Source organism: Halictus rubicundus, chromosome 9 (assembly GCF_050948215.1).
Source record: "Halictus rubicundus isolate RS-2024b chromosome 9, iyHalRubi1_principal, whole genome shotgun sequence".
Taxonomy (NCBI): domain Eukaryota; kingdom Metazoa; phylum Arthropoda; class Insecta; order Hymenoptera; family Halictidae; genus Halictus; species Halictus rubicundus.
In genome coordinates, this window is record NC_135157.1 from 488,981 (window position 1) to 514,028 (window position 25,048).

At 30.0% G+C, this 25,048-nt stretch overlaps 2 protein-coding genes across 7 annotated transcripts; both read left to right on the forward strand.

Moving 5' to 3' along the window:
• The first annotated feature begins 6,687 nt into the window (after positions 1–6,687).
• LOC143357411 (FAST kinase domain-containing protein 4) lies at positions 6,688–10,469 on the forward strand. Of its 4 annotated transcripts, none has more exons than XM_076793887.1 (10): positions 6,688–6,797; positions 7,022–7,160; positions 7,239–7,624; positions 7,694–7,843; positions 7,920–8,162; positions 9,431–9,578; positions 9,651–9,731; positions 9,816–9,974; positions 10,042–10,114; positions 10,223–10,469. In XM_076793887.1, the coding sequence occupies exons 2-10, from the start codon at positions 7,088–7,090 to the stop codon at positions 10,419–10,421; spliced, it is 1,512 nt and encodes a 503-aa protein (XP_076650002.1). In that variant the 5' UTR covers positions 6,688–6,797; positions 7,022–7,087; the 3' UTR covers positions 10,422–10,469. The 4 variants fall into 4 exon arrangements, with proteins under 4 accessions (XP_076650002.1, XP_076650000.1, XP_076650001.1 ...); XM_076793885.1 differs by having other exon boundaries at positions 6,689–6,797; positions 7,253–7,624; XM_076793886.1 differs by having other exon boundaries at positions 6,740–6,897.
• Positions 10,470–10,763: 294 nt separating this feature from the next.
• On the forward strand, positions 10,764–23,077 carry Ap-1sigma (AP-1 complex subunit sigma-2). Of its 3 annotated transcripts, none has more exons than XR_013082810.1 (6): positions 10,764–10,909; positions 11,024–11,202; positions 11,309–11,417; positions 12,018–12,155; positions 15,704–16,762; positions 16,911–20,559. XR_013082810.1 is itself a non-coding variant. In XM_076793890.1 (6 exons), the coding sequence occupies exons 1-5, from the start codon at positions 10,907–10,909 to the stop codon at positions 16,953–16,955; spliced, it is 474 nt and encodes a 157-aa protein (XP_076650005.1). In that variant the 5' UTR covers positions 10,764–10,906; the 3' UTR covers positions 16,956–16,984; positions 22,685–23,077. The 3 variants fall into 3 exon arrangements, 2 of the variants coding, with proteins under 2 accessions (XP_076650005.1, XP_076650004.1); XM_076793890.1 differs by lacking the exon at positions 15,704–16,762 and adding an exon at positions 22,685–23,077 and having other exon boundaries at positions 16,911–16,984; XM_076793889.1 differs by lacking the exon at positions 15,704–16,762.
• The last annotated feature ends 1,971 nt before the right edge of the window (positions 23,078–25,048 follow it).

Below are 25,048 nucleotides of genomic sequence, written 5' to 3' on the forward strand. Positions count from 1 at the left end.
GAGTAATTTCATAATAAATAGAAAAGAGTTGTTTAACAAGTTTACAGAAGAGAGCGCGATGCAACTGATAATGATTTAATAGCAATTTCAATACTAACTTGTGTTCAAATTAAGTGTTTTTTTTTAAATTTTAAGTCTCTATTTATTTAAAATTCGTTTAGAAGTGTCAAACTCGCAATCAATAAAAATCATAACTTTCCTTAACATTAACTCTTTAACTATTTACTTTAACTATTTACTCACTTTCTCCTTCAAATTTGACAAACGATACTTTTTAGCTGTCCTATGGAAAACTAAATGAGGTACAGGTTCGATCGTATAAAGCTCTCGTAATATGCCTCGTACTATTATAAAGTTGACAGGATATCTATTATTTAAAACTCAATAAAACCAATAGGAAAATCATACATCAACCTTTAGGTAGAGGAAAAATTTAATTTTCAAACTTACGGTAGATTTAGTCATGGACAAATTTTCCAATTTTTTGAGAAGAAAATTATGCACGATCGATTATAAAAGTAGAAGCTGTAAAATTCAAAATAAGCCGAGATTTATTATAAGTTTAATTTACTAAATATGTACATTTTTCAAAAATTGAAATTATCAATGTTCAAATACTTTTTGGAGCCATAACTTTTGAACCAGTGAATTTCTAACATTGAAGTTTCGATTTTTGGCATTTTCTCGTCAAAATTTACAGGATTATATAAAGAAAGTTTAAAGGAAAGTTTTAAAGGAAATTTCTGGGTTTCCAAGGTGAAGTTTAACCAAAACAATGATTAATTGGATAATTAAGTATCGCTCTTAGCCGCTATGTTATGACAAAGAGTAGACTTGGTCAAGAATAACAATCACTTTACAAAATAATCATTTCACAAAAAAAAACCGACCGACTACGAAGCAAGAAACGAGATATGAATAGTAAACTAATAACGCAACATGTACACATAAAGGATGCAGGTTAAAATGGCTGAAGTGCATTTTTATCATCCCAATGTTTTCAATAGCGAGAACTATAATAGTCAATGCACTGAATAGAAAATAAAAGAGACTTTATGCACTCTTTTGTTTCATTATTTGCTTTATTGGATTTCACAATATGCTTAATCGCATCGAATGCGTATTATTCAAAATCAAAATTTTCTGCATCATTTTCACGGTACTGAAACCAAATATAAATTTATTTCTGCCTTTAATCATTTTAGTAAGTAGATAATAATATATCGATACTTTTAAATTCCGTTTATCCTTTTATTTTTTCCTTTCTTAACTTTTATATGTCGCTTGGTGTCATTTTGGTAAATACGAAACAACTTTGAACAAAGAGAAAACAATTTTAAAGAACAATTTTATGTCTGAGAGATAGACAAAGCTTTCTTTGTAGACTGAATATGCATATCCTTACATCTTTTTTCAATTATAAATAGTATATAGTACGACGGTGGCGAACTTGCAGGCAGTGATAGAAGTCTATTTTAGCATCACTGTGCCGTTGTACTAATTTGAAAAGCAAATCAGCTTTTCCTCAAGAGTCGAAGACTTTGTGTTAAAATTTTGATAGCATTCACATAAAAATTGATTAGATACAGTAAAACCCAAAAGCGAGAAAAGCAAAACGGTATAATACAAAGATAATCATGATATTACTTAGTACCCAATCGAAAAAAAATCGAAATACAACGAAAGAATTCTACACAGATTACTTCTACCAGCGCTCGCAAGTTCACCAGTTGAATGCTCAAATATAAAATTAATTATTAGACTGCGAATTGTTAGACTGCGAAAAATGAGTAGATCAAATGCAAAACAGTAAAAGCTATTAAAGAATTAAAAAATACTGTTCTATTGTTTTCAATTCTATAAATGTTTTATTTAAACTCTATTATCAAGAACAAAAATAAATGCAGATGTAGATCCTGTACCTTCCAATTAATACAGACAATTTTTATTTTGCATAAAAGTCCGCAGTCTATTGATTATACTTCCAATCAAAGTTAACCTAACGAAATTGTATTTTATATTATCTTCTACAAAAGGTTTTCTTGTGCTTTACGTTTTATAATATTTATGGCGTGCAATATTCTTTTTTATGCAAAACTCGAACAATTCTGATTGCATTATAGTGCATGAACATTATTTTCACCCTATTAAACATATTAAGAAAGAAAATAAACTTCCATTTCACTACAGTTTGTTGCAATTCAGGTAGAAAATTTTTATTTTAAATAAGGATTCGCTGTCTAATCATAAGTATTAACATGATTATTAAAAACGGTGAAAAGAACATTCATTCGGTTCTTGTTACTGGAATAGTTGAAGGTGTGACAGCTGAACAGAGCATCGATACCATTCCTAATTCTTCAGGTCAACGAGCCTAATTACAAAGGACCGCGCCTAGGACAAATACTATTATCGATACTCTCATTTTCGCCAAACACGCGCTAGTATGAATGGTAAAATTCTGAAATTTATAATACGAATAGAATAGTTGTTTTTCCGCTTACTTGTCAACTTTATTTTTTTTCTGTTTATTGTATAGGCCCAATTTCTGTCAATACTTCTTGTTGTTAATTTCAACTTTTGACATTGTTGATTGATAAACAAGTTTGTTTTAATAAAGTAATACGCAGAGATTATAAGCATATTAGCATTAATACATATTTTATATCTTGGAGTTAATTGTAATAGTTATTTTACATAAAAAATATAGACATGTACTGTTTTCGAAACTTAAATAGTGATTATGTAAAAATTATCGATTATCCTTTATGCGTTTATATTACATCCTTATTTACGTCATAGTTATGTATGACGCATAAGTCTTGGATAACATGATATTTGCTATGTAAATGTGTATTTAATTTAAACGAAAGGGGCTCGTTGTGTACTAATATTTATCATAATGTTTTTCTTTTTCTTAACTGCAAAATATTCCGAGAGTACGAATTAGAATTATGTATAAATGTCTCAAGAGAGTCGATAAATACATTTTGAATTACATTATAATGTAAATTTGTTGTTTACGTCAGAGAGGAATGAGAGTGCTCACGCCCGGGGTTTCGGCGTTCCCACTTTCGTGACATCGCCGCTTTAGCATGGCACAGAACCGGTCAGTCTTTCCTGGAACAGAACCGGTCAGTCTTTTAGCATGGCACAGAACCGGTCAGTCTTTTAGCATAAAACTGAACGCACATTATTTTTTTAACCAGGATTAGAACGTACAGCTTAATTGTTTTATATGAAATATGTAACTAACATGTAAATCTTGTGTACAAAATCTCTAATATTAATTGTAATGATACGTATTTTATTTTTTTTTCCAAGTTTGTAGTTGCAAACTTTAGTTGTAAAAAATGGAAAATCCGGAAAAATTCGAACAAATAAAGATCTCATATCGAAGTTTAAAAGCGACCAACCTGAATATTAATTTAATAATGAGCTATTGTCATCAACACTATCTTAAATTTTTTCATATATTTAGCTACTGTTATTATTAATTTAAAAAATTTTTCTTTCATGAATAAATATTTTTCCACCTCAGCACCATAAGATTTTTACTAGATGACTTTAAAAACACATTAGAACTATTTTTAAATAATTTTACTCGAAAACATTCTAGTTTACTCTTTATTTCACCGTTCTACTAATTTTTTATGGGCTGCATTGCAGCTCTGTTTAACACTCCTTTACAACTCAATACCATGGTACCATCCATATTCAAGGAAGAACAATTTTTTGCGACGACCATTGAAAAAACAAAAGTGTTTCCTTCATTTCAGTCCTTTAGTGCGTTGGTGACGTAGCGCCCAGCACACCTACCTGTGTTCTGTGTAACATCTGGAGTTTTATGGTACGCTAACAATTGCTATTGACTCGCAAGCCAGACCGTACAAGCGAATGCATCCACAACTTCCAGAGACCTGCCTCCAAAACTAATTAAAGGAAGGCTAGACATGCAGTGTGTACTAAACTCCTCAAAAGAGGCGGATTCCAGTCGCTCGTGTTATAAACCTCATTCGATACTTCATCGAAAGGGTGATCTTACATATATCTGTAACAGTTCCAAGTGCATGCACTTTGTTCATGATACACTCTTTGTAATTATTAAATTCAATTAAATATTAAGTAAATCTTTCACGGTGCTAACGGCCCTCGCAGAGATGGGCATTATTTGGGATAAAAAATTATTTAAATGAAAATTTGAATAAAAGATACTTTATCTTTATTTGTTATTTGAAGGTTCGAATAAAAAAAAGCATCTTTATTGGACGAGTATCGGATAAATAATTTTATTCGTCGAGAATTTATCCGACGAATAAAGATAATTTTTTCTATTCGAAGCGGATTTATTCGAACTTCGAATAATTTTTTCATCTTTTATCTGTATCTTTTATTCGAAGGCTTCGAATAAATCTTGGAATAACTTTTGCCGAGCGCCGAGTTTCAAAGACCCAGCAACGACGGACGACATACAATGTAAGCGAATGGAGAATCCCGCACGTATGAAAGTTTAAACTTTTAGATTTTTCAATATATCCTCATGAAATTGTGACGAGCGAATGGAGGTGATTTTCCTGATGAAAATGAGGTCAAATTCGAGTGTAATCGAACAAGTTTCACTGATATGTAATGTTACGATAAGAATTACAATCTCATTAAACACAGTCCAAATGACGTCGTGTTTGAACTCATTTCGATCGGAACAAGCTGTACAACTCATTCCTCTTAAAATATTGTTCTGATTAAAAACATACAACCATAAATTGCCAATAATGTGCGATTCTCCATCCGCTTACATTGTATACCGTTTGGCAGTCGCTGGGTCTTCGACGTTCAGCGCTCGTCGGTCCTCGTCAGCCGCCGTCGCCGTTTATTCGTCGAGCTGGCAAAAGTTATCCGTAGATTTATTCGAAGCCTTCGAATAAAAGATACAGATAAAAGATGAAAAAATTATTCGAAGTTCGAATAAATCCGCTTCGAATAAAAAAAATTATCTTTATTCGTCGGATAAATTCTCGTCGAATAAAATTATTTATCTGATACTCGTCGAATAAAGATACTTTTTTTATTCGAACCTTCGAATAACGAATAAAGATAAAGTATCTTTTATTCGAATCGTTATTTAAATAATTTTTTATCTAAATAATGCCCAACTCTGGCCACAGGTGCCTTTTGGAAGGACAGCCCACCTGTTATCTTAACATTCTTTTAAAGTCCTTTTTTTACAGTCGCAGAGGAAGAAACGCTCTGTATTTTGGATTTCAAGTAATTGTAGACACTTGTATGATTCTGTTATATATACTACTTTGACAAAATTAGAAAATAAAAATTATGTGGCGTGTGTAATGTCGTACAAAGCAGTTTCAGATGAATGATAATGTGTTCAGGAACTGTTACAGAAATATGTAAGATCACCCTGTCGATGAAGTATCGAATGCGGTTTATGACACGAGCGACTGGAATCCACCTCTTTTGAGGAGTTTAGTACACACTGCATGTCTAGCCTTCCTTTAATTAGTTTTGGAGGCAGGTCTCTGGAAGTTGTGGATGCATTCGTTTGTATGGTCTGGCTTGCAACTCAATAGGGATTGTTAGCGTACCATAAAACTCCAGATGTGACACAGAACACAGGTAGGTGTGCTGGGCGCTACGTCACCAACGCACTAAAGGACTGAAATGAAGGAAACACTTTTGTTTTTTCAATGATCGTCGCAAAAAATTGTTCTTCCTTGAATATGGAATTGTTCTTCCTTGGATTGTTCTTCCATGGTATTGGGTTGTGAAGGGGTGTTAAACAGAGCTGCAATGCAGCCCATAAAAAATTAGTAGAACGGTGAAATAAAGAGTAAACTAGAATGTTTTCGAGTAAAATTATTTAAAAATAGTTCTAATGTGTTTTTAAAGTCATCTAGTAAAAATCTTATGGTGCTGAGGTGGAAAAAATATTTATTCATGAAAGAAAATTTTTTTTAATTAATAATAACAGTAGCTATATATATGAAAATATTTAAGATATTGTTGATGACAATAGCTCATTATTAAATTAATATTCAGTTTGGTCGCTTTTAAACTTCGATATGAGATCTGTATTTGTTCGAATTTTTCCGGATTTTCCATTTTTTACAACTAAAGTTTGCAACTACAAACTTGGAAAAAAAATAAAATACGTATCATTACAATTAATATTATTCTTAATTTATATTAATTAGAGATTTTGTACACAAGATTTACATGTTAGTTACATATTTCATATACAACAATTAAGCTGTACGTTCTAATCCTGGTTAAAAAAATAATGTGCGTTCAGTTTTATGCTAAAAGACTGACCGGTTCTGTCCCAGGAAAGACTGACCGGTTCTGTGCCATGCTAAAAGACTGACCGGTTCTGTTCCAGGAAAGACTGACCGGTTCTGTGCCATGCTAAGGCTGAGCAGATGTCAGCACTATATCGGGAACGCCGAAAACCCGGGCGTGAGCACTCTCATTCCTCTCTGTTTACGTAACATAAAAGAACGTTTCCAATAGTCTCGAAATGTTCGGTAGCGTTGCTTATGTCACAAAGCAAAAAAAATTCGAAAAAATTTCATATGTAAATGTTTTGAAATAAACAGAACGCATCATGGTAATGTCTGTAATTGGAATTGTAATTAAAAAACAATTGAGAATTTAGTGATTTAGAAATAGAGAAAGAAGTGGCAACAATGTAGAATTACATAAATCGTACCGTTTGGCATTGGACGTGTTTCGAACAGTTGGAAGTCGATCTAAGTTAACTTCTATCTATGACTATAACCACGGTACATACATAACCTAACATTATCATGGATCTATTTTTGATTATTTAGGAACATTAGATAAAATAATATTTCTAACTGATTATTATTAGTTGTATAGCGAGTAAGTTTAATAATATGTGTATCATAAATGATGAAATGACAATAACATTTGACCGCATAAATGTTAATAGAAGTTGTCGATATTATCGCTATAACCACTCCTGATTGTATAAATAATGTTCTAGGTCAACAAAGATGCTACAATTTAATACAACCATTTGTACTATAAATGCAAGATTTGCACCCCGATTATGTTGGCGAATTACAGCATTGTTTACATCAAGCTCAACATCAGTTGCACAAGAACCTGGCACTGTTTTCAAGGTAAATGCTGTTTGTGATTATTAATTCTGAACTACTGATACATAAAAAGCACTACTTTGTTTCATTATTGAATAAAAGTTTATTTGTTGAAGGAAAATCATGAGCCAGCACCAAACACAATAAATGCAGAACAAAGGGAAAATTTTAGTAAACTTAAACTATCAGTATATAATTCATTAAAGGAGAATACACTGATCGCATCTAAAATTCAAAGATCTAACAACATAAATGACTTGTTGGATATGATAAAGTTACCAAATTTGTCACAAAATGAAATTATAAAAGTAATGGACTCCATTATAAAGTGGGTAAATGAGAACAATATAAATACTGTTGATAGTCAGACTGATAGTTCAAATTTTAAAAAGGAAATTAAACAAGTAGAATTAAAGGACAAATCAAACATGAAGAAAGATGACATTGTGGCTAAGTATTCTGACCTTTCTACATCTTCAATGATCCAAGTGAGTAAGCGAATGATATACTTTCTTTATCTAACTCAAAATTATATATACACGTTTCATTTATTATAGGAAGTATTAAAGTTAGCACAGACAAAAAGGAGAAACCCAAGGGAATTAAAATTTTTATTTGATAATATTAATCAGTACAATGAAAAATTGTCTGTAGGACAATGTTCAACCCTAATGTACAGTATGGCAGCTTTATCTTATATTGATGAGGTAAGTTAATGATATATTTATGCGAAACTAATCAATGTTGTTAAAGGATACATATTCAAAATAAATTGTATTGTAGGCCTTCCTTGATAGTATGAGTTCCAAACTTATAACAACTATCAATAATGTAAAATCCAGTGGAGTGAATTCTATAATAAAATCTATGTCGATACTTAAGTATAAAAATACAGAATTTTTAAGTCATATATGTCAACTACTTATTAAAACTGATGACGACATACAAAGTAATTATTTATTAAATTTCATACGATCAGTATCATTATTGGGCTTCAACACAGAAGAAGTAAATATGGTCATAGAGGTATGTACAAACATAAGATAATTTATAAAAAATAGCAAGTATGGCAAGACATTAATTGATTTTATTATGAAACAAATTGTTATTTATGTACATTAATGGGCATTTTATTAAACAAGTACAGGTGTGTTAGTGTCAACTAATATTATACTCTTTTAGAAATCAAGAAAGAGTTATATGAAATATAAATTTTTATTATCAAAACTAGCAAGTTAGCAGTAACATAGTTTAAGATAACCAAAACCATGGATAATTATTTGAGGTGCGTGAGAACCCGAAAATGTCGGGTACCCGATGGTCGGGACAGGTCGGGACGAGCCGATTCTCGAAAATCCCGATATACAGGGTGAGTCACCAAACGTTAGCACCTCAAATATCTTTGTTGTTTCTAAAGATACGTAAAATATGGTAAGGACAAAGTTGAATAGTACAATGGGGCTGACACGATGCAAAAAAAAATTTTGTTTTTATGTAATTTTTTTGGAGATATCAAGGTCACCTTGACTTTTTTAAATGGAACCACCCTTTTTTAAACACCTACAATGATAGTCCCTTTCATTAGGAATTCAGTGACTATAATTAGTCCAAGGTCATTCAAGGTCAAGGACAGAAAAAACGTATAAAACGCAAATATAGGAAAATATAGGAAAATATAGGTCAAGAATCCGTCCCGATCCCGAATAACATTCTCAACCCATCCTAACCCGACATTTTCGGGTTCTCGCACGCCTCTAATAATTATACTTCTTTTATATCAATTTATAATTATGCATATAATGTTCACTCACGTGCAATAAATGATTAAATTATTTTCAAGGTTTAAAAAGTTAAAAATACGAGGAACGTGGTTAGAAAACGTTATTACATTTAAACATGTTTTATGCAAATTTCAGATAAATCTATGAATTAGTAGTTGAGGAATAACATTTTGGATAACTATGAGAGATGAAAAACAAATGTAAATCTAGATAGTGTTAATCAAGTATTATAATTATATTTTTAATTATTTTCCTAAACTTTTAAAGATACATGTACTATGTGCTTACAACTTAAGGGAAATATATAAAAATAAAAGTGCATTTTTTTACTTTTTAATAGTTTAAATTATACATGGACTGTGATAACTGGGAATAATTCTTAGTTTCTATATATAACATTGTGTACGTGTATGTACAAACAATTTCATTAACTTTTTAAACTGTAGAAGTAATTTAATTAGATCAATATATATAAAACTTACTACAAAGGACTTTTTATTTTCTTATCAATAGAAATACAAGCCACAATTAACAATAGACTTGTTAGGAGTTGATAATTGGTTAAACTATGTTTGGTACTTAGTTTTACTAAACTATGTACCAAACTCACATGTTGAATCTGTATTAAATGAAAAATTTATCACAACAATATTTTCTGCAGGTAAGTATCCTTCATTATAGTATGTCATTATTGACATATTAGTAACAGACTAATATTTAACGTTTATTGTAGCAACTGAGAAAAATTCCACACAAGAAACAAAATTGTTAAACATCAATGGCACTGCAAAATACATCCTGAAAAATTATCATGGTAGATTAATTCGTATTATGATACATAACTTCATAAAACAAAATCAAAATAGTTTTCATATATTTATATAAAATATTACTCTAGGGCCACTACTAAAGAAGAATGTTGTAAGCTGTGAGACAAGACCACATACTGCAGACAAAATTTTATATATTGAAGCATTAAAAGAGACATTACAGTCCATATCACCTTCACCAAATTGTTTTAATATGAATGTAAATACGGAAATGGGCTTCCTTTTGGGTATGTAATATAGTTGATTGTGTAAATGATTTAAAAGGAACGTAATTATGGTTAGATAATATTTCAGATGCCGAATGTTATGTAGATTCTAAATTTAATCTTACCAATCTAAATGACGCAGCAGAACAAAAACCAAATAAGTGAGTGTTAGACGACAGTTACCAACAGCTATTGAATAATATTCTCATTTCAAAGTAATTTTATATCATGTAAAAAGTAACGTGTAGAATAATTATCCCTAATTTCAGATTAGCCATATTGATACACGACTATCACTCCTACTGTCACGGAAGTGAAGATATTCACGGAATAATGAAATTACATGAGAGATTATTAGAGCATAGTGGGTATAAAGTGGTACCGATTTCGTATAAACAGTTTGGTATAGACGATAAACTTACTAAACGTGAAAAGTTTTTAAAACATCGTATTCAGAAATTATCATGAATATGTTTTAATATTATGTAATGCGTAATAAATAAATAATTAACACAATGTAATTGTATTTTTACTTTATATTAATTTTATTTCTATTTATAGGATTTGTAAAATCTTAGTAAATTATAATTAAATAAATTATTATTTTTTGAAGGTACCTGTCTCTTTAAACAAATGTTTCTATTTTAACAGGTATAATATCGTAATAGACACAAAGCTGAGTCTAATTAGACGATAAAAATATAATAGTAATTTCAAGATTTATTTATAATAATTGTGCGTATATAAGTAATTTCTATAAATATTGTATCAGAGATATCCTCCCTATATTCTTCAACGAAAAGACCCAATTGTATGCAACGTATACTGTATATTAGCGCCATCTTCAATACTTGAAACGTCGCCAAAGTCGAAGTCGACTCACGTATTGTGATTTAGTGAAAGGTGTTGTGTTTAATTTTGTGGTTATTTTATCAAAAGAAGTTTACTTAATAATGGTAAATATTCATTGTTTATTCTCCACATGATTAGATTCATATGGTAACTTTAACGTTAACGATACATTAAAAACATGTAAATCGATTTTTATGTAAGTGAACAAATCCTTTTAGATGCGATTTATGTTATTGTTCAGTCGCCAAGGAAAGTTGCGTCTACAAAAATGGTATGTGGCATATCCTGATAAGAAAAAGAAAAAAATTACGAGGGAATTGATTACAACAATACTAGCGCGAAAGCCAAAAATGTCCAGTTTCCTAGAATGGAAAGATGTTAAAGTTGTCTATAAAAGGTACACTCTAATTATCATTTTATTTCATGATTTGCAATTCTTTTTGTAACCGAATTTTCCATTAAATGTATTACCATAATAAAAACCATGAGTGATTTTGTTTTAGATACGCAAGTTTATATTTTTGTTGTGCAATTGAACAAAACGAAAATGAATTGCTCACCTTAGAAATTATACATCGTTACGTTGAATTATTGGATAAATATTTTGGAAGTGTAAGTACAACTTCACATACATTAGACATGTTTCGGACAGGTTAGGCTGACCTTACCAACAATCGTTTCATTGACGAGTATATCACTGACACGATTTCATCACACATCGAATTTAGCATCTACTCATTGACACCAGAGATCATCAACAATGTTTTCATTAACACCAACTTTCATTGGCAGTATTTTCTCACCGACACATTTAAATCGCCGACAATTATTTCATTGACACTGAGTTTTGTCAACAATGTTATCATTCATGTGGGATGGTCGACTTCTACTGCGTATAATGAACAATATTCTTTCTATCATTGTACAAAAATTATTTGGGAACATTATCGGTGAAATGATTGTCGGCAATTTAAATATATCGGTGAGTAAGTACTGTTGATAAAAGCATTGACAGTAATCTCAAGGTATCGATGAGTTGATACTCCCAGTGAAATGATTGTTGGCGAGGTCAGGGTAACCCATTTGGGATGAAGTACATAGTTAATTTAAATTTTAGAATGGTAGTCTTCTTTAAAATTACCAGCTAGATTATAGCCTTTATACTTACATAAGAATTGTTCAGAATAGTAATATCATTTTCTGTTTTACTAGGTATGCGAGTTAGATATAATATTCAACTTTGAAAAAGCATACTTTATCTTAGATGAACTATTGCTTGGCGGTGAAATTCAAGAGACTAGCAAAAAAAATGTGTTAAAAGCCATTGCATCTCAGGATTTACTACAGGAGGTTAGTTATGGGGATGTACCCATTGAGTTGTGACTTGTTTTCTTTTTTAACGACATTATAACTCTTATTTGTTATTTTATAGTGATATACTTGAATCGTTTTAACTTTTAACACAATTATTTCTTCAACTTTCAGTTATACGAGAGTTGATACTATTTTTGTTATTCTGATAGCATTCTCATAGTTCTTATCTGTTTCTGCAAAATTGTTAAAACGGTTCGCAAAATATGTTTTACTTTTATTAGTTGGTGTGTTACGTACTTTTCAAAGTAATTTAATCAACACTGAGTAAGAGGTATACACAAAAAATACCAAAACCTCTTGTATGATTTATATATGTAGCATGTTTTTAAAGCCTGTTTATTCTGGGTAAAATAATGTGGTGTTAAGGTATAACAAAATGTCTCTTAAACATAATGATGCTGTACATGTTATACATATAACGTATATATAGGTATGTTATTACAATAAAAGTTAAAGGTACATATTATTTATGTAAAAAACGAGTATAAGTGGAACACTTACAACAGCATTTATCAAGATATTAAAAAAAAAATAGTATTTAAAGAGACATAATTGTATTACAAATATTATTATTTTGAATAATATAGCAGCCACTGCATTATTTCAATGCCTAGTAAAAATGGGTTGTCATGACACTTTGTTTATTAACAGTGTAATTATCTAAATTGCATGATGGAATGTGACCCTTTTAAGTTGAAATTTTGTAAGAGGAATGTGTTATTGTCCTTTTCAGTTTTGTGTATTATATGTACATTATTACATTTTGAAACCTCTTGTGGTTTATTATCTACTTTTGTTTTAACTTGTCCAAAATTTTTCTCAGTATTTAACATTTATACGCACAATGATTACTGTCATAATGCTTGATTTAAAAATGTTATACATATTAGAAAAACCTTGTTATGAATAATATGTATATAGTGTGATTGGTAACACCTTTTTATTACTACTAATTATAAATATGGTTTAGATTTTTTTTTAAACCAATTAGATTTTGAAAGCATTATTAATATATACTTAGATAAAATATTGTGTGGTCAGGAAAGCATGAAAAGTGACTGCTCATTCTTTCCAGTGATATTAAATGTAATGTCTACGCAAACAGTAATATGTAGATATAATTTATGTTCAAAACACTGTAAATTGTAATTTTTAATAGCTATTGCTGTGCGCATAGAATGCTTACATGCTTTTTCATTTATTGATGTAAGTGGGCTTATATGTGTTGTAAATTTTTATTCATAATGTACGCAACAGCATATCTGTAGTAACAAAGTTAAATTTATATAAATCTGTTGCCATATTACATTGACATTGAATACTGTTATGTAATACCATGTTCAATATCGTGTTTTAGTACATAAATGCAATGAGAACATGAAACTATTTTCACTTTAAAGTTCCTTCATATTTTAGGTATTTCTGATAAAGTAATTAATTATGACCACTTATTTTTCTAAAAATCCAGTTTGTGAAGTTAACTTGTAATATTCTGTACCCATTTAAGAGATAGTAATCTTTTCAAAATTTAATTACAAAACCAACATAGTATTACCGATTAAATTAACATTACATAACATCTGAAATAAAGTTATTTAAGAATTATAAACTGTTCTTTACTACAATAAATAGGACAAGTTTGAAAGTTTTTATACTATCCTTTGTGGGCACATTAAAACATTTCTATGTAGTATAAAGTACAAACTGAATAACCTATAAAATAAGTCTGTCACATTATCAATTCCTTTGACAATCCTGTGAACATTTAAAACTTTTCTATTAGTATACTTATGTCTACACTTGCCATTATATTTACTATCATTTTTATTATTGTATTCCCATAAAATAAATCTGTGTAAAGTATAAAAATTTTTTATCTTTTTATTGTATAGAAAATTTTTCAAAAATATAAATGATTTGTAAATTTCAAATATTATTAGAAATGTTATATCTACATATGCACATATGAGTATCATAATGAAGTATTTGTAATAATACTCTTAAAAACAAACAACAAATAATAATAACAATCATTTCTTACAATAGATTTTATACTATTTACAGTATTTGTACTTACACTTTTATTTACTGGATTACTAATATATTATTGGATTTAAAGATTTATTTTTGAAACTCAAATGTATAATTAGGTACTCTATTTATATTTACAGCTTGCGTAAGTAATTGTTAAGTAGCTTGGTGTGTATGTTCACTATATTTACTTTCTATATAACATAGTTGGATAGATTGATAGCAGTATTCCTGTAATGTTTACAATTAACTATCTAGTCTCTGAAGATTTTTATTTCTTTCTGTTCATGGTATCAGAGTGTAATAACATTTTTTGATACTGAAAAATATCTGAATATCTGTTTTTTAATGAAATGAGTTAAACAGGAAAGTAGATTAAATACATATTCACTTGCAGTGATATTATTACACACTATTGAAATTTATGTTAAAACTTCATTATGCTATGGAAATGCTGTTGTTCATAGCTAGTTGTTGAAATGTATGTACATATTCTCAAGTTATAATAAATATTAATCATTACCAATTGTATTGATGGTATAATTTTATATAATGTTATTAATCATGATCCATACATTAATCTTGAACAATATTTATAAGATGTTATGATTCAGAAGATCGCTTTTAAGTTTTCTTTTTCTTGCATAATTTCATAGCATGGAAGTCATCTTCTTGTAAACTATCAAAAGTTACTTGTTTTACTTCTAAGAAATTATTATATAAGAGCCTAAAGAAGCAAAAAATAGATTTAGTCATAAGTATTTTTATAGGGAATTAATTTTTTAATTATGCCATATTTTGTAAATGTATCATATTATTATATACATTTAATCATATTACAATTTTATCTAAATACCGTTTAAAGTTCTTTAGAATGGCTAGTCATATCTATGGATTTGTATTAATTATACTATATAATACATTCCTAATTAAATAATTGATTCACTTTCATTAATTAATACAAATTTTCTGATTATTGTTAACTATATACATTCATAAGGCTATATTTTATATTGAAGTTATAAAATTACCGACTTTATTTGTTTATTTATGAATGGCGACTTTAACTTTTTTTTAATCATAAGTTAGACTTGTAAACATACAGGTTTAGTTAACTGCTTGGTATTTAATGAAACACTGTATAATTACTTGTTCTTTTCTTATAGAAGTATATGTGTAAAGAAACGATTATAATTACTATTCGTTAAGGAGAAAATATGTTTTGTTTTATACGTGTAAGCACGATATCACTGTAACTGCTTTTATTGGTTTAATTTTGTTTTAACATGAGTTGACGCAGAATGACAAGGTATTTTATATAATAAATTTTTAATGGAATTGTTTAATTCACCGAAGTGTAACAATTTTTTTGCAATTGTATTCAATTCTGTAAAATTAATGATAATCTTTAGCGCAACATTATTGTTCCATAACTAAGGACGCAACCAGAAATACACTAAAGATTAGCTAGAATATTTGTTTGTTTGTGGAAGGACGAAGCTGTGGAAGGTGCCCTGCGGGAGATAGGGCTTTTGTAGGTGCTGCGTTCTTGCATGCCCTTCATGGCCAACGTGACAACCCACATGAATCAAGACTTGGAGCAGGCTCACCCGCTGCATGATGCCATCATACATCTCTACTTTTTCTATAGTTATTGAGCATCAGTTTTTTACTTAACATTGAGAACCCCTACGAACCTAGCATATAAACCCATATATTTTTATATAGGTAACAAAGAAGAGTAATATACATATATATATGTATATGTATATCAGCTCATAGAAAGTCATGTTAGTGACAAAATTGCTTCTCATTTGATTACTTAGTGGATAATAGTTCTAGTATAGTTTAGTCCCGTACTATGGCAATAAAGTTAATTGTATTTAGATGGCCATAATTTACAACACACGAGAAAAAATGTTTAAGTAGTGTTTACATAGTTTCTTAATTGTTTAAGAAGTTATTTTTGTATAGCCCTCTTTATACTTCTGTACTTGAAAAATATTTATTCTAGTATGTCGTGTATATGTACGTGTATATACATAAGCAGTGTCAATTTTTAATGTTACGATTCTAACACAGAATAAACTAATACCCGTAATAAATGTATACAATGGAATTTTGACATAATTGTACACGGAATTATATATTACCTTTCCATGTAATTAATCCAGTTTCTATATTTACATTGTATAATAATCTGTACTTTCAGGTTTTTACTAAGGTATTTTTGTTTAACTGTTTTTATTTCCAATAAAAATGCTCCTAGGATTCTTATTTATTTATTTATTGTTTGTTAGGAAGGTATTTTATTAAAATTGCTCAAGTTTATGGTATGCACACCCATTTAACCATAAGTGCAAAAAACATTCTGTGCGTAGCATGCAACACAGACATTTCTTTGATTGATGCTTAAGCATTTCAAATAAGGCGATAAATAAATATGTGCTTTGTGCAGCTTTGTGTATCCATACAAGTATATACTGTTATATGAAAAGGGTTCAGTTCACCATTTGAAGCTGCATCAAGGAGATTACTTAATTGCAAAGTAGGTATGTGTACACTTATATATTTTCATTACTGTATTTTTGCGTTATACGATAAAGTGCAGCATCAAAGAAATTGATCCCTCTTCATATACTTAGATGTATATCTTTCTGAAATAAATTTTAATTTAACGATTCTGATCATCTGTTTCAGGATGAAACTCCTCAGGGATTCTTCGAGGACCATGGTTTGGGATAATATTTCGTAGACAATTTGTCGAATTTAATGTAAGTGGATTTATAATGATGCTCCGAACATTCCAAAATTGTATTTACCATATGCTACGAATCCTAATTAATTAAAAGTCCTTTTTTCAAATTGAATTAATGCCGATAATAAAAGAGTACAGTTTTATTATGGGTAATTATAACTGATTCTTCAATACTATTTTCTTGTTAAAGTAATAGCAGTTTTTTATTGCATACATTATGTAAAGATTACATTATTTAATCCTCTGCAGTTCATCATACCAATGAATTTATTGTCATTAATTTTACTATTTATTTCTCATTCTTATTCAAATTTTTTATTCTTATATTCAAAACTTTATATGCATACATCAATAATTCATCAATATATCAATAACTTCTAACATAGAGGGTTAAATAATGAATTTCAAACATTCTGTATCTACGTACACATATTTTTTATGAGGCGCTTACAGGATATTCACTTACATGTAATTACTTTGTGAAACCAAACTATGCATAAGTATTATAAAATTTGTTGCGCCTTATTAATTTTTAATCGAAAACTATATTTTTGTGCGTTATGTAGAGAAAGTAATGAATAACTTCAACTTAAACATTTTTAATGTAGCAGCAGCTCCAACAGTCAAGTACTAAAAAACAACAGCAATTATCACTAAAAGCAACTGAAATATTACCGAATGAATTAGGACATTAGATACATAATTTTTCGCATAAGTAATTATGTTAAATTGTCAAACTATAAAAACGCAGCAAAAAGAATGTTTGCTAGAAAAGAAATTAGTTGTTAAAAGATATACAATTTCTCGTTCGATTTTATAAGCGTTTAATTAAGTATATATGACAAGCAAAAAGATTGACATTTGCAGGATTACAATTATGAGTTTATAGTTAATAAAATATTTACATAATTGTCTTAATATTATAATAATACCAATTTTCAATTAGTAAGTACTTGTATTATCTTATAATGTTTTCTATATACATATAGTAATTATATCAATCTTAGCAGGCTGTCATCGACATATTAATTATACACATTCCTAACAAGTTTCCGAAATGTTTAAAGCACTACTGCAATTAAATGTTTCAATTTTTAATGATTGACTATATTGTTTTATATTTATGTGCACAATTTAAATGTTATTGAAAGCAACATAGTTATTGTTACATACATTACTGTTTATTCTTTGACTTGATAGTAGTTCAACTAGAAAGAGGCAAGAAAATATTTTAATTCAACCGACTTATTTTAACTTTATCAATTGAATTCTCAGGATAATTTTCAGAATTCAATTACTTTAATTCAATCAAAATGTATCCATTAACTATTGATTTGTAAGTAATATTTTTTTCATAATTGCACGCAATACAGAATGATTGACATCTCGAAGAGATCATGGCAACAATACCTATTAAAGGATCTTAAAGTAGTCTCGTACAAATATTTTAGTATTCATTGTGGTTTGATTATCTTACAAATTAATGCGTCAAAAGCACTGAAATTATTAATTACATTTCCATTAGCTCTTACTACGTTATACATATAGCAATTTGCTTACCACATAGACTATAGATTTATTTAAACTTGGATATTGATATTTAAACTTTGAATGTACACCGTAACTATAGTTTGATAAAGAGACTGGTGCAAATTAATTTTTTTTGTTAAACAAGTATTCTTATTGTTTAGACTTGAGGCATTCTTATTCCCAAAGTGTCAGTAATAAAAGCATTTATCAAGCGATTGCGCGAACGTTTCATTCAATCGTTTTCTCGGTAATTGTTCAAAAAAAGATCGCCCTCTGATCTCAATAATTTCTTAATCTGTTATCAAATCCATCAGTCTGAGCAGTGTTATAAAGATTTTATTTGGCGATCGTTGTTTGTTAAAAAGTTACTAAGAACAGAATTGATAATTAGATAAGGATCTATTTCACCTATTTCAATGATTTTTGGACTTTCCGAACTCGGCTTTAGTTTCCGAGATTAAATGTCTTAAATTTGAAATAGATTTAGGATATGTTTGAGACCGCGATGTAGAACCGAGAGATGTTGATTTCAATCATTATTTAGTTGAATTTATTTTTGATGAAACATCAGATGCTTTCTCCAAAATAATGTCAGACATATACTTGGTAGCAGAAAATACAAATGAACAAGCAGAGTTGAATAAAGTTTTTCATTGCACTGCTCAGGGGCGTTGACCTCGACAACATATTAAAAAATAATCGAGATCCGAGTTGTTTATGGAAATGTCCATGTTCCTGTTAATTGTCATTACCATAGCGATGTATTTTTGCAAGTTTTGATCGCGTTGATCCTTCGTCGACGTAATAGCAAAAATAACGAGATAATTATTGAAAGAAATTGTCCCATGGAAAATAAGTTTATAAAGAATATTGTTCGTTGACTGTTTATTCGTAGCATTGGTGCAAGCGGACATGAGATTACATATCACACACACACACACACACACACACACACACACACACACACACACACACACACACACACACACACACACACACACACACACACACACACACACACACACACACACACACACACACACACACACACACACACACACACATGCACGCACACACGCACGCACGCGCGCGCGCGCACACACACGCACACACACACACACACGCGCGCGCGCGCCGTCAGTTAGTGTTAGACTGTTCTGAAAAGTATTCGCTTTCCTCAATCGATAAAACTTGCGTTTCCATACCACTGAACAACCTTAATCTGGCCTTTCAGTGCGACAAAGGTACTTTATACATAAGATCACTCTTTTAAAAAATGATTACGAGATTCAAGCGTGAATTGTCGAACCCTATAATCAACGATTAGAGTGTTCCGTTTCAATGAATTTTTAGAGTTATGGGTTTTCAAGTCTGACACAAATTTTCAGTGTTGCGTGAAATATCCAGGGACACTAAATTCCTTCGAAATTCAAATATACCTATATTTGTGAACATTCCAATATATTTAGAGGTGTACTAGACTAACAGAAAACGAATAACCAATTTTATAAGAATGTTTTGAAATTTACAATACAGTATATTGTCTGGACACGTTATGTATTTCATTTTTAACTTTAATTGTAAGGCACGAACGTTGGCATACGATTTCATCAAACGGTTTGTGTAGTTTTAGACGAAGAAAACGATGGCTATGTTAGTTAATGTGTGTCAGGTAATTTGCGTTTATACCTGTACTACTGGCGTGCGCGATACAAAACTATCGCATTAATTTCTGTACTTTAAATACTTTTGTATACGGCATAGTTTTCGGTACACATGTTAGGTATACATATACTATTCCCGTTTGTTCAGCGTACTATTGTACACGGTACCGTTGAAGTTTCTCTCGGATGATGTTACACGCAGTTCTTTCATGCAATCAAAAGTAGCGATTAAGAGCGTGAATTTGTTAGAACGTGCGGTATAGCTGGTTATTAAACAGAATTATGAACACTACCAATGTTAAGCGTATGAACGTGTAATACGATAAGTATATGAATGTTGTATTGAAAAGACGATGCTTTGTGCTCCGTCCATAATAAACCCTGTAATGCAAAAGTATATCAGCAATTCTGTTGAATTTTAATGTCTTGTTGCGGAATCGACGTAAGTACAATTTCATTTATATTCCCAGTGCTCGTTTGGGGGGAGGGGGGGGGGCTATAAGGACTGTAGCCCAGGGCGGCAAATTTTTGGAAAAATACCAAAGGCACAATAATAAAGACAAATAAATGAAAATGTTAACTAATTTGAAAATAAAAACATGTTTGAATGACGTGGAAAGGGAACTGCAGAAAGGGAATGTAAAATGCAGATACCTAACTCACCCCATATCTGAAAAATAGATTGAACAAAATTAGGGTAGTACTAATAATTTTGTGCTTTGTGCTACTGATAAACCTTTGGGGGGAAAGCATAAAGGGGGACGAGTGAGGAGGGAGTTGGCCCTTTAAGGAGAGTTTAGGTATGGAGGTAGCCCTAAGGCAGGAGAAGTATAAATCCGCCACTGCATATACCCCTACCTCTTTGTATTATAGCTGTCGATGCGCTTTCATCTCCTTCATATTAGATTGGAAATAAAACACAAGCGGTTACATTTTCAAATAACAGTTATTATATAGTAACAATCATTTTCTGTAATTGTCTTCCAACGTTTCACAAATCGGTGGATTCCTTTCTCGTAAAAGCTACGCGACTTTTCTTCAAAAGACTTGAGATCTCTGAAAATCGGATACCAACTTTTGTATTCATTCAACATAAAATTGTACATTTTTCTATTAACAATTTTATTTAGATAATGTTTAAAAACTGTCCATTTATTGTAGAACAGACTCGGGCATTGTCGAAATAAATTATTTGAAAAATAATCGTTAAGATAATATATTATCTTATTTGGCTATATGTCGTTTGAAGTATATTTCTTTGAACAACCAAACGACTTTCAACAACAACAACGAAATTCAACATCGTGTCAACATCTGCAACTGCATAAGATTTTAATAACAATTTTTAAAGCGAATGCAGCTAATCTTTAATCATTAAACTACAAAAATTAGTTTAGTAACATCAGTAATTCGTTTAGTTGCATCAATAACCTCTTCTTGAGGTGAAATTGTTTATTATTTTATCTGAACGATGTAATTGAAATGAAAAATTATTCAAATAATATATTATTTGAAAACAATTTATTTGATTTAAACGTTAAGTAGAAATGAATTCTTTCTGTTATTTGTAAGATAATAATAATACAGTCTTTCAAACGATCATTCGTTATCTTATTTCAAATGAAATGTGCCCAACTCTGTTGCAGAATATCTCTTCGATGTGAGAGAATGATGAACATAGTGCGTCACATCTGAATGTTGCTTTCTGGTGTTATTAGCTTTAGTTATTAGAAGGTCAATTTTTACTTTTTAAATGGAATCCATATCTTTTTTAATGTTTAATATTTCAATTTTAATATTTCAACTTGAATATTGCATCGCTTTCTAGTACCTTTTGTGGGGAACGACGGACTGCATCGATTAGCGCATTGGAAAATATATGATTCTATTTAAAAAGTCAAAGTGTGTATTTCACGCATCCTCCCACAAAAGAACTAATATTAGAACACGCATCTCTCGAAACCATTCAAGTTTCATTCAAACGTTCCTCGCTATGATTAGTAATGACTAGACTGCAGATTTGATGGATTTATGACAAAAATGAATATGTACGATTTGAAGCAATAGACAAATTAAAAAATTCAAGTATATTAATGTATTAGTTTTAGCCTAATGAAATCAGTGAAAGGAGAAAGAATTCTCTATTTGGCTTCGTTTCTTGTAATTGTTTCTTGTACTTGACAATTTTAAGTGAGACGCCCTGTATACGAGAAAACTTAATTCGAATGGAATATTTTCTGTAAGATTTGTTGTTTTATGAAAATCTATTTAAAAACTCCGATTAAAAATATATGCGCTGTTATTCTATTATACCCTATTGACGATGAAAGATCAAAGTTGTTTTAATAATAATCTCAAGTTTCCTTTCAGAGCTTCTTTTCACAAAGAAAGCATAGTCTCCTCGTTCACCGTGAACATCAATTTAATTCACTTATCGATAATACGATTGTCTCTCGAATAGAATAATGTAAATCTTATATTCGGGTTTTTCTACATTTATACTTTCTCTATCTTTTTTTCAGAGACATCTCGAGTTCCCTCGTATTGTGCGAATACCTGTTTTCAAAATTTTCCTTTTTGTCAGCAGCGAACTGTAAGTTTAGTAAATCGATATGAACGTTCTATATATTTAATTTTATACATCAAATTCCTGTCTGGGCGTGCATTAAACTCTTGAATGAAGAGAATAAAGTCAACACGAACACAACACACATCCGGCATTGAAGAAGATTATACACACCTGCTGCTGTCGAGATTGTCGTCATAAACGTCTGCAGAACGTATTGTGAATTACGTATTTCAAGGTTTTCCGCAATAGTAGATGAGTAACAATGGCGTCCCGTACAACAATGTTACGTTATTTAGCAAAGTACGGTCGACGAGAAAGTTAGCAGAAGTCGTTGTTGCCACCATTTGTTAGTCAAGGGGTGAACAAAGCTTTTATTTGATAAGCACCGTAACAAAGATGAATGAACGTAGGTATTTTCGGGTTTGAGCATTATGCTCTGAAATGTAAATACTAAAATAATTTATTTATATTTTTCTTTCTGCGTGCACTCTTGAGGATTAGACGAGATACCGATGGCAATGCTTATAGTTAGACTCATTTAGACAATTGTTTTTAAAGTTTTTAAAACATATTTTTAAAGGTAGATACTTTGCCTAAACTCTTCGATTTTCTTATTACACACAGTCTCCAATGATGTTTTTGAAACGTTGAGTCAAATGTAGTCGGGCACAGTCATCCAAAAGTTAATCTAAATTCGTAATGCACATGTCAAATGCAAGACAAAATGTTAATTGAATTACTGATGCTACTGAAATTTAAGTTTGGACAGTTGTGACACTATTTATAACTTTAATTGCGTTCACATAATGTTTCTATTAACCACCCATATAGCACAGAGACGCCTTAAAGACGTCCCGAAGGTCCTACGAGTGTCTTCCGAACGTCTCCTGAACGTCTTGTGTTGTCTTAAAGACGTCTTTAAGACGCCCGTTTGACGTCTTTTAGACGTCTTAGAGACGTTCATAAATTTTAATTAGTAAATAAATTAATAAATAAATTTAAATGAATAAAGCAATATTTCATTGTTATTGTTACTATTTATTATAATATTCAAAGTATAAATTAAAATTAAAATTAAAATTAAAATTAAAATTAAAATTAAAATTAAAATTAAAATTAAAATTAAAATTAAAATTAAAATTAAAATTAAAATTAAAATTAAAATTAAAATTAAAATTAAAATTAAAATTAAAATTAAAATTAAAATTAAAATTAAAATTAAAATTAAAATTAAAATTAAAATTAAAATTAAAATTAAAATTAAAATTAAAATTAAAATTAAAATTAAAATTAAAATTAAAATTAAAATTAAAATTAAAATTAAAATTAAAATTAAAATTAAAATTAAAATTAAAATTAAAATTAAAATTAAAATTAAAATTAAAATTAAAATTAAAATTAAAACTATCCTAACTATGGGTACCTAAATATTAATACAATGTTGTTAATAATTCTAAGATATGTTGTTAACAATTAATAATTAATAATTAATAATTAATACAATCGGCCGCCCTCTTCAGCCACATCTGTATAGCTGCCTATGTGTCCTTTTGGCTTCCAATCATTATCGCCTCTTGTGCACTTTAGGTACTTTAGCTTACAGCAATACTTCGAGTAGAAATCAGACAAATTGTAACCTAAAAAAAATGTACGAAAATTAAGAAAAGTTATAAAACAACACTGAAATAAATATAGCAGAATGGCATAAGTAAAAACAACAACAACACAAATAATAGTAATGAAAATACTTACTTGTCTAAATAATATTTAAGTAACGACGTGCAATAACGATGTTGAACAACGCTGTCCAAAGTCCCCAGTTCACAACACTGGACCACTCACAACAATAAGGGATAGTTCAGACATGGCGGAAACAGCGCATTTGAACGAATATGAACACATTAATGTAAATAAACACCGCTAGGTTGGTCCGCACAGTTTCCGCTGTGTCTGAACTAGACCTAACGAAATCGCTCGAAAGTTAAACGAAACACGGCCCTGAACGGTTCTAGGGTAACTGACGAGAAATCGAGGCACAATCTTAGCTACATATAGGCCACAGAAAAGACCCCTCACCTTCGAAGCAGGAGTCATTATACATATACATATACATACATTCAGCACATTTTCAGCACAAATATAATTTATACATATTATACTATATACAGGGTGAGTCACTAAACGTTAGCACCTCAAATATCTTTGTTGTTTCTAAAGATACGTAAAATATGGTAAGGACAAAGTTGAATGGTACAATGGGGCTGACACGATGCAAAAAAAATTTTGTTTTTATGTCATTTTTTTGGAGATATCAAGG

Coding starts and splice junctions, on each gene's coding strand:
- LOC143357411 (XM_076793885.1), top strand. CDS start 7,032: ATGCTACAATTTAATACAACCATTTGTACTATAAATGCAAGATTTGCA. Junction 7,625..7,693: donor CTACATCTTCAATGATCCAA/GTGAGTAAGCGA, acceptor CATTTATTATAG/GAAGTATTAAAGTTAGCACA. Junction 7,844..7,919: donor CTTTATCTTATATTGATGAG/GTAAGTTAATGA, acceptor ATTGTATTGTAG/GCCTTCCTTGATAGTATGAG.
- Ap-1sigma (XM_076793890.1), top strand. Junction 11,418..12,017: donor TGGATAAATATTTTGGAAGT/GTAAGTACAACT, acceptor CTGTTTTACTAG/GTATGCGAGTTAGATATAAT. Junction 12,156..16,910: donor CTCAGGATTTACTACAGGAG/GTTAGTTATGGG, acceptor CATCTGTTTCAG/GATGAAACTCCTCAGGGATT.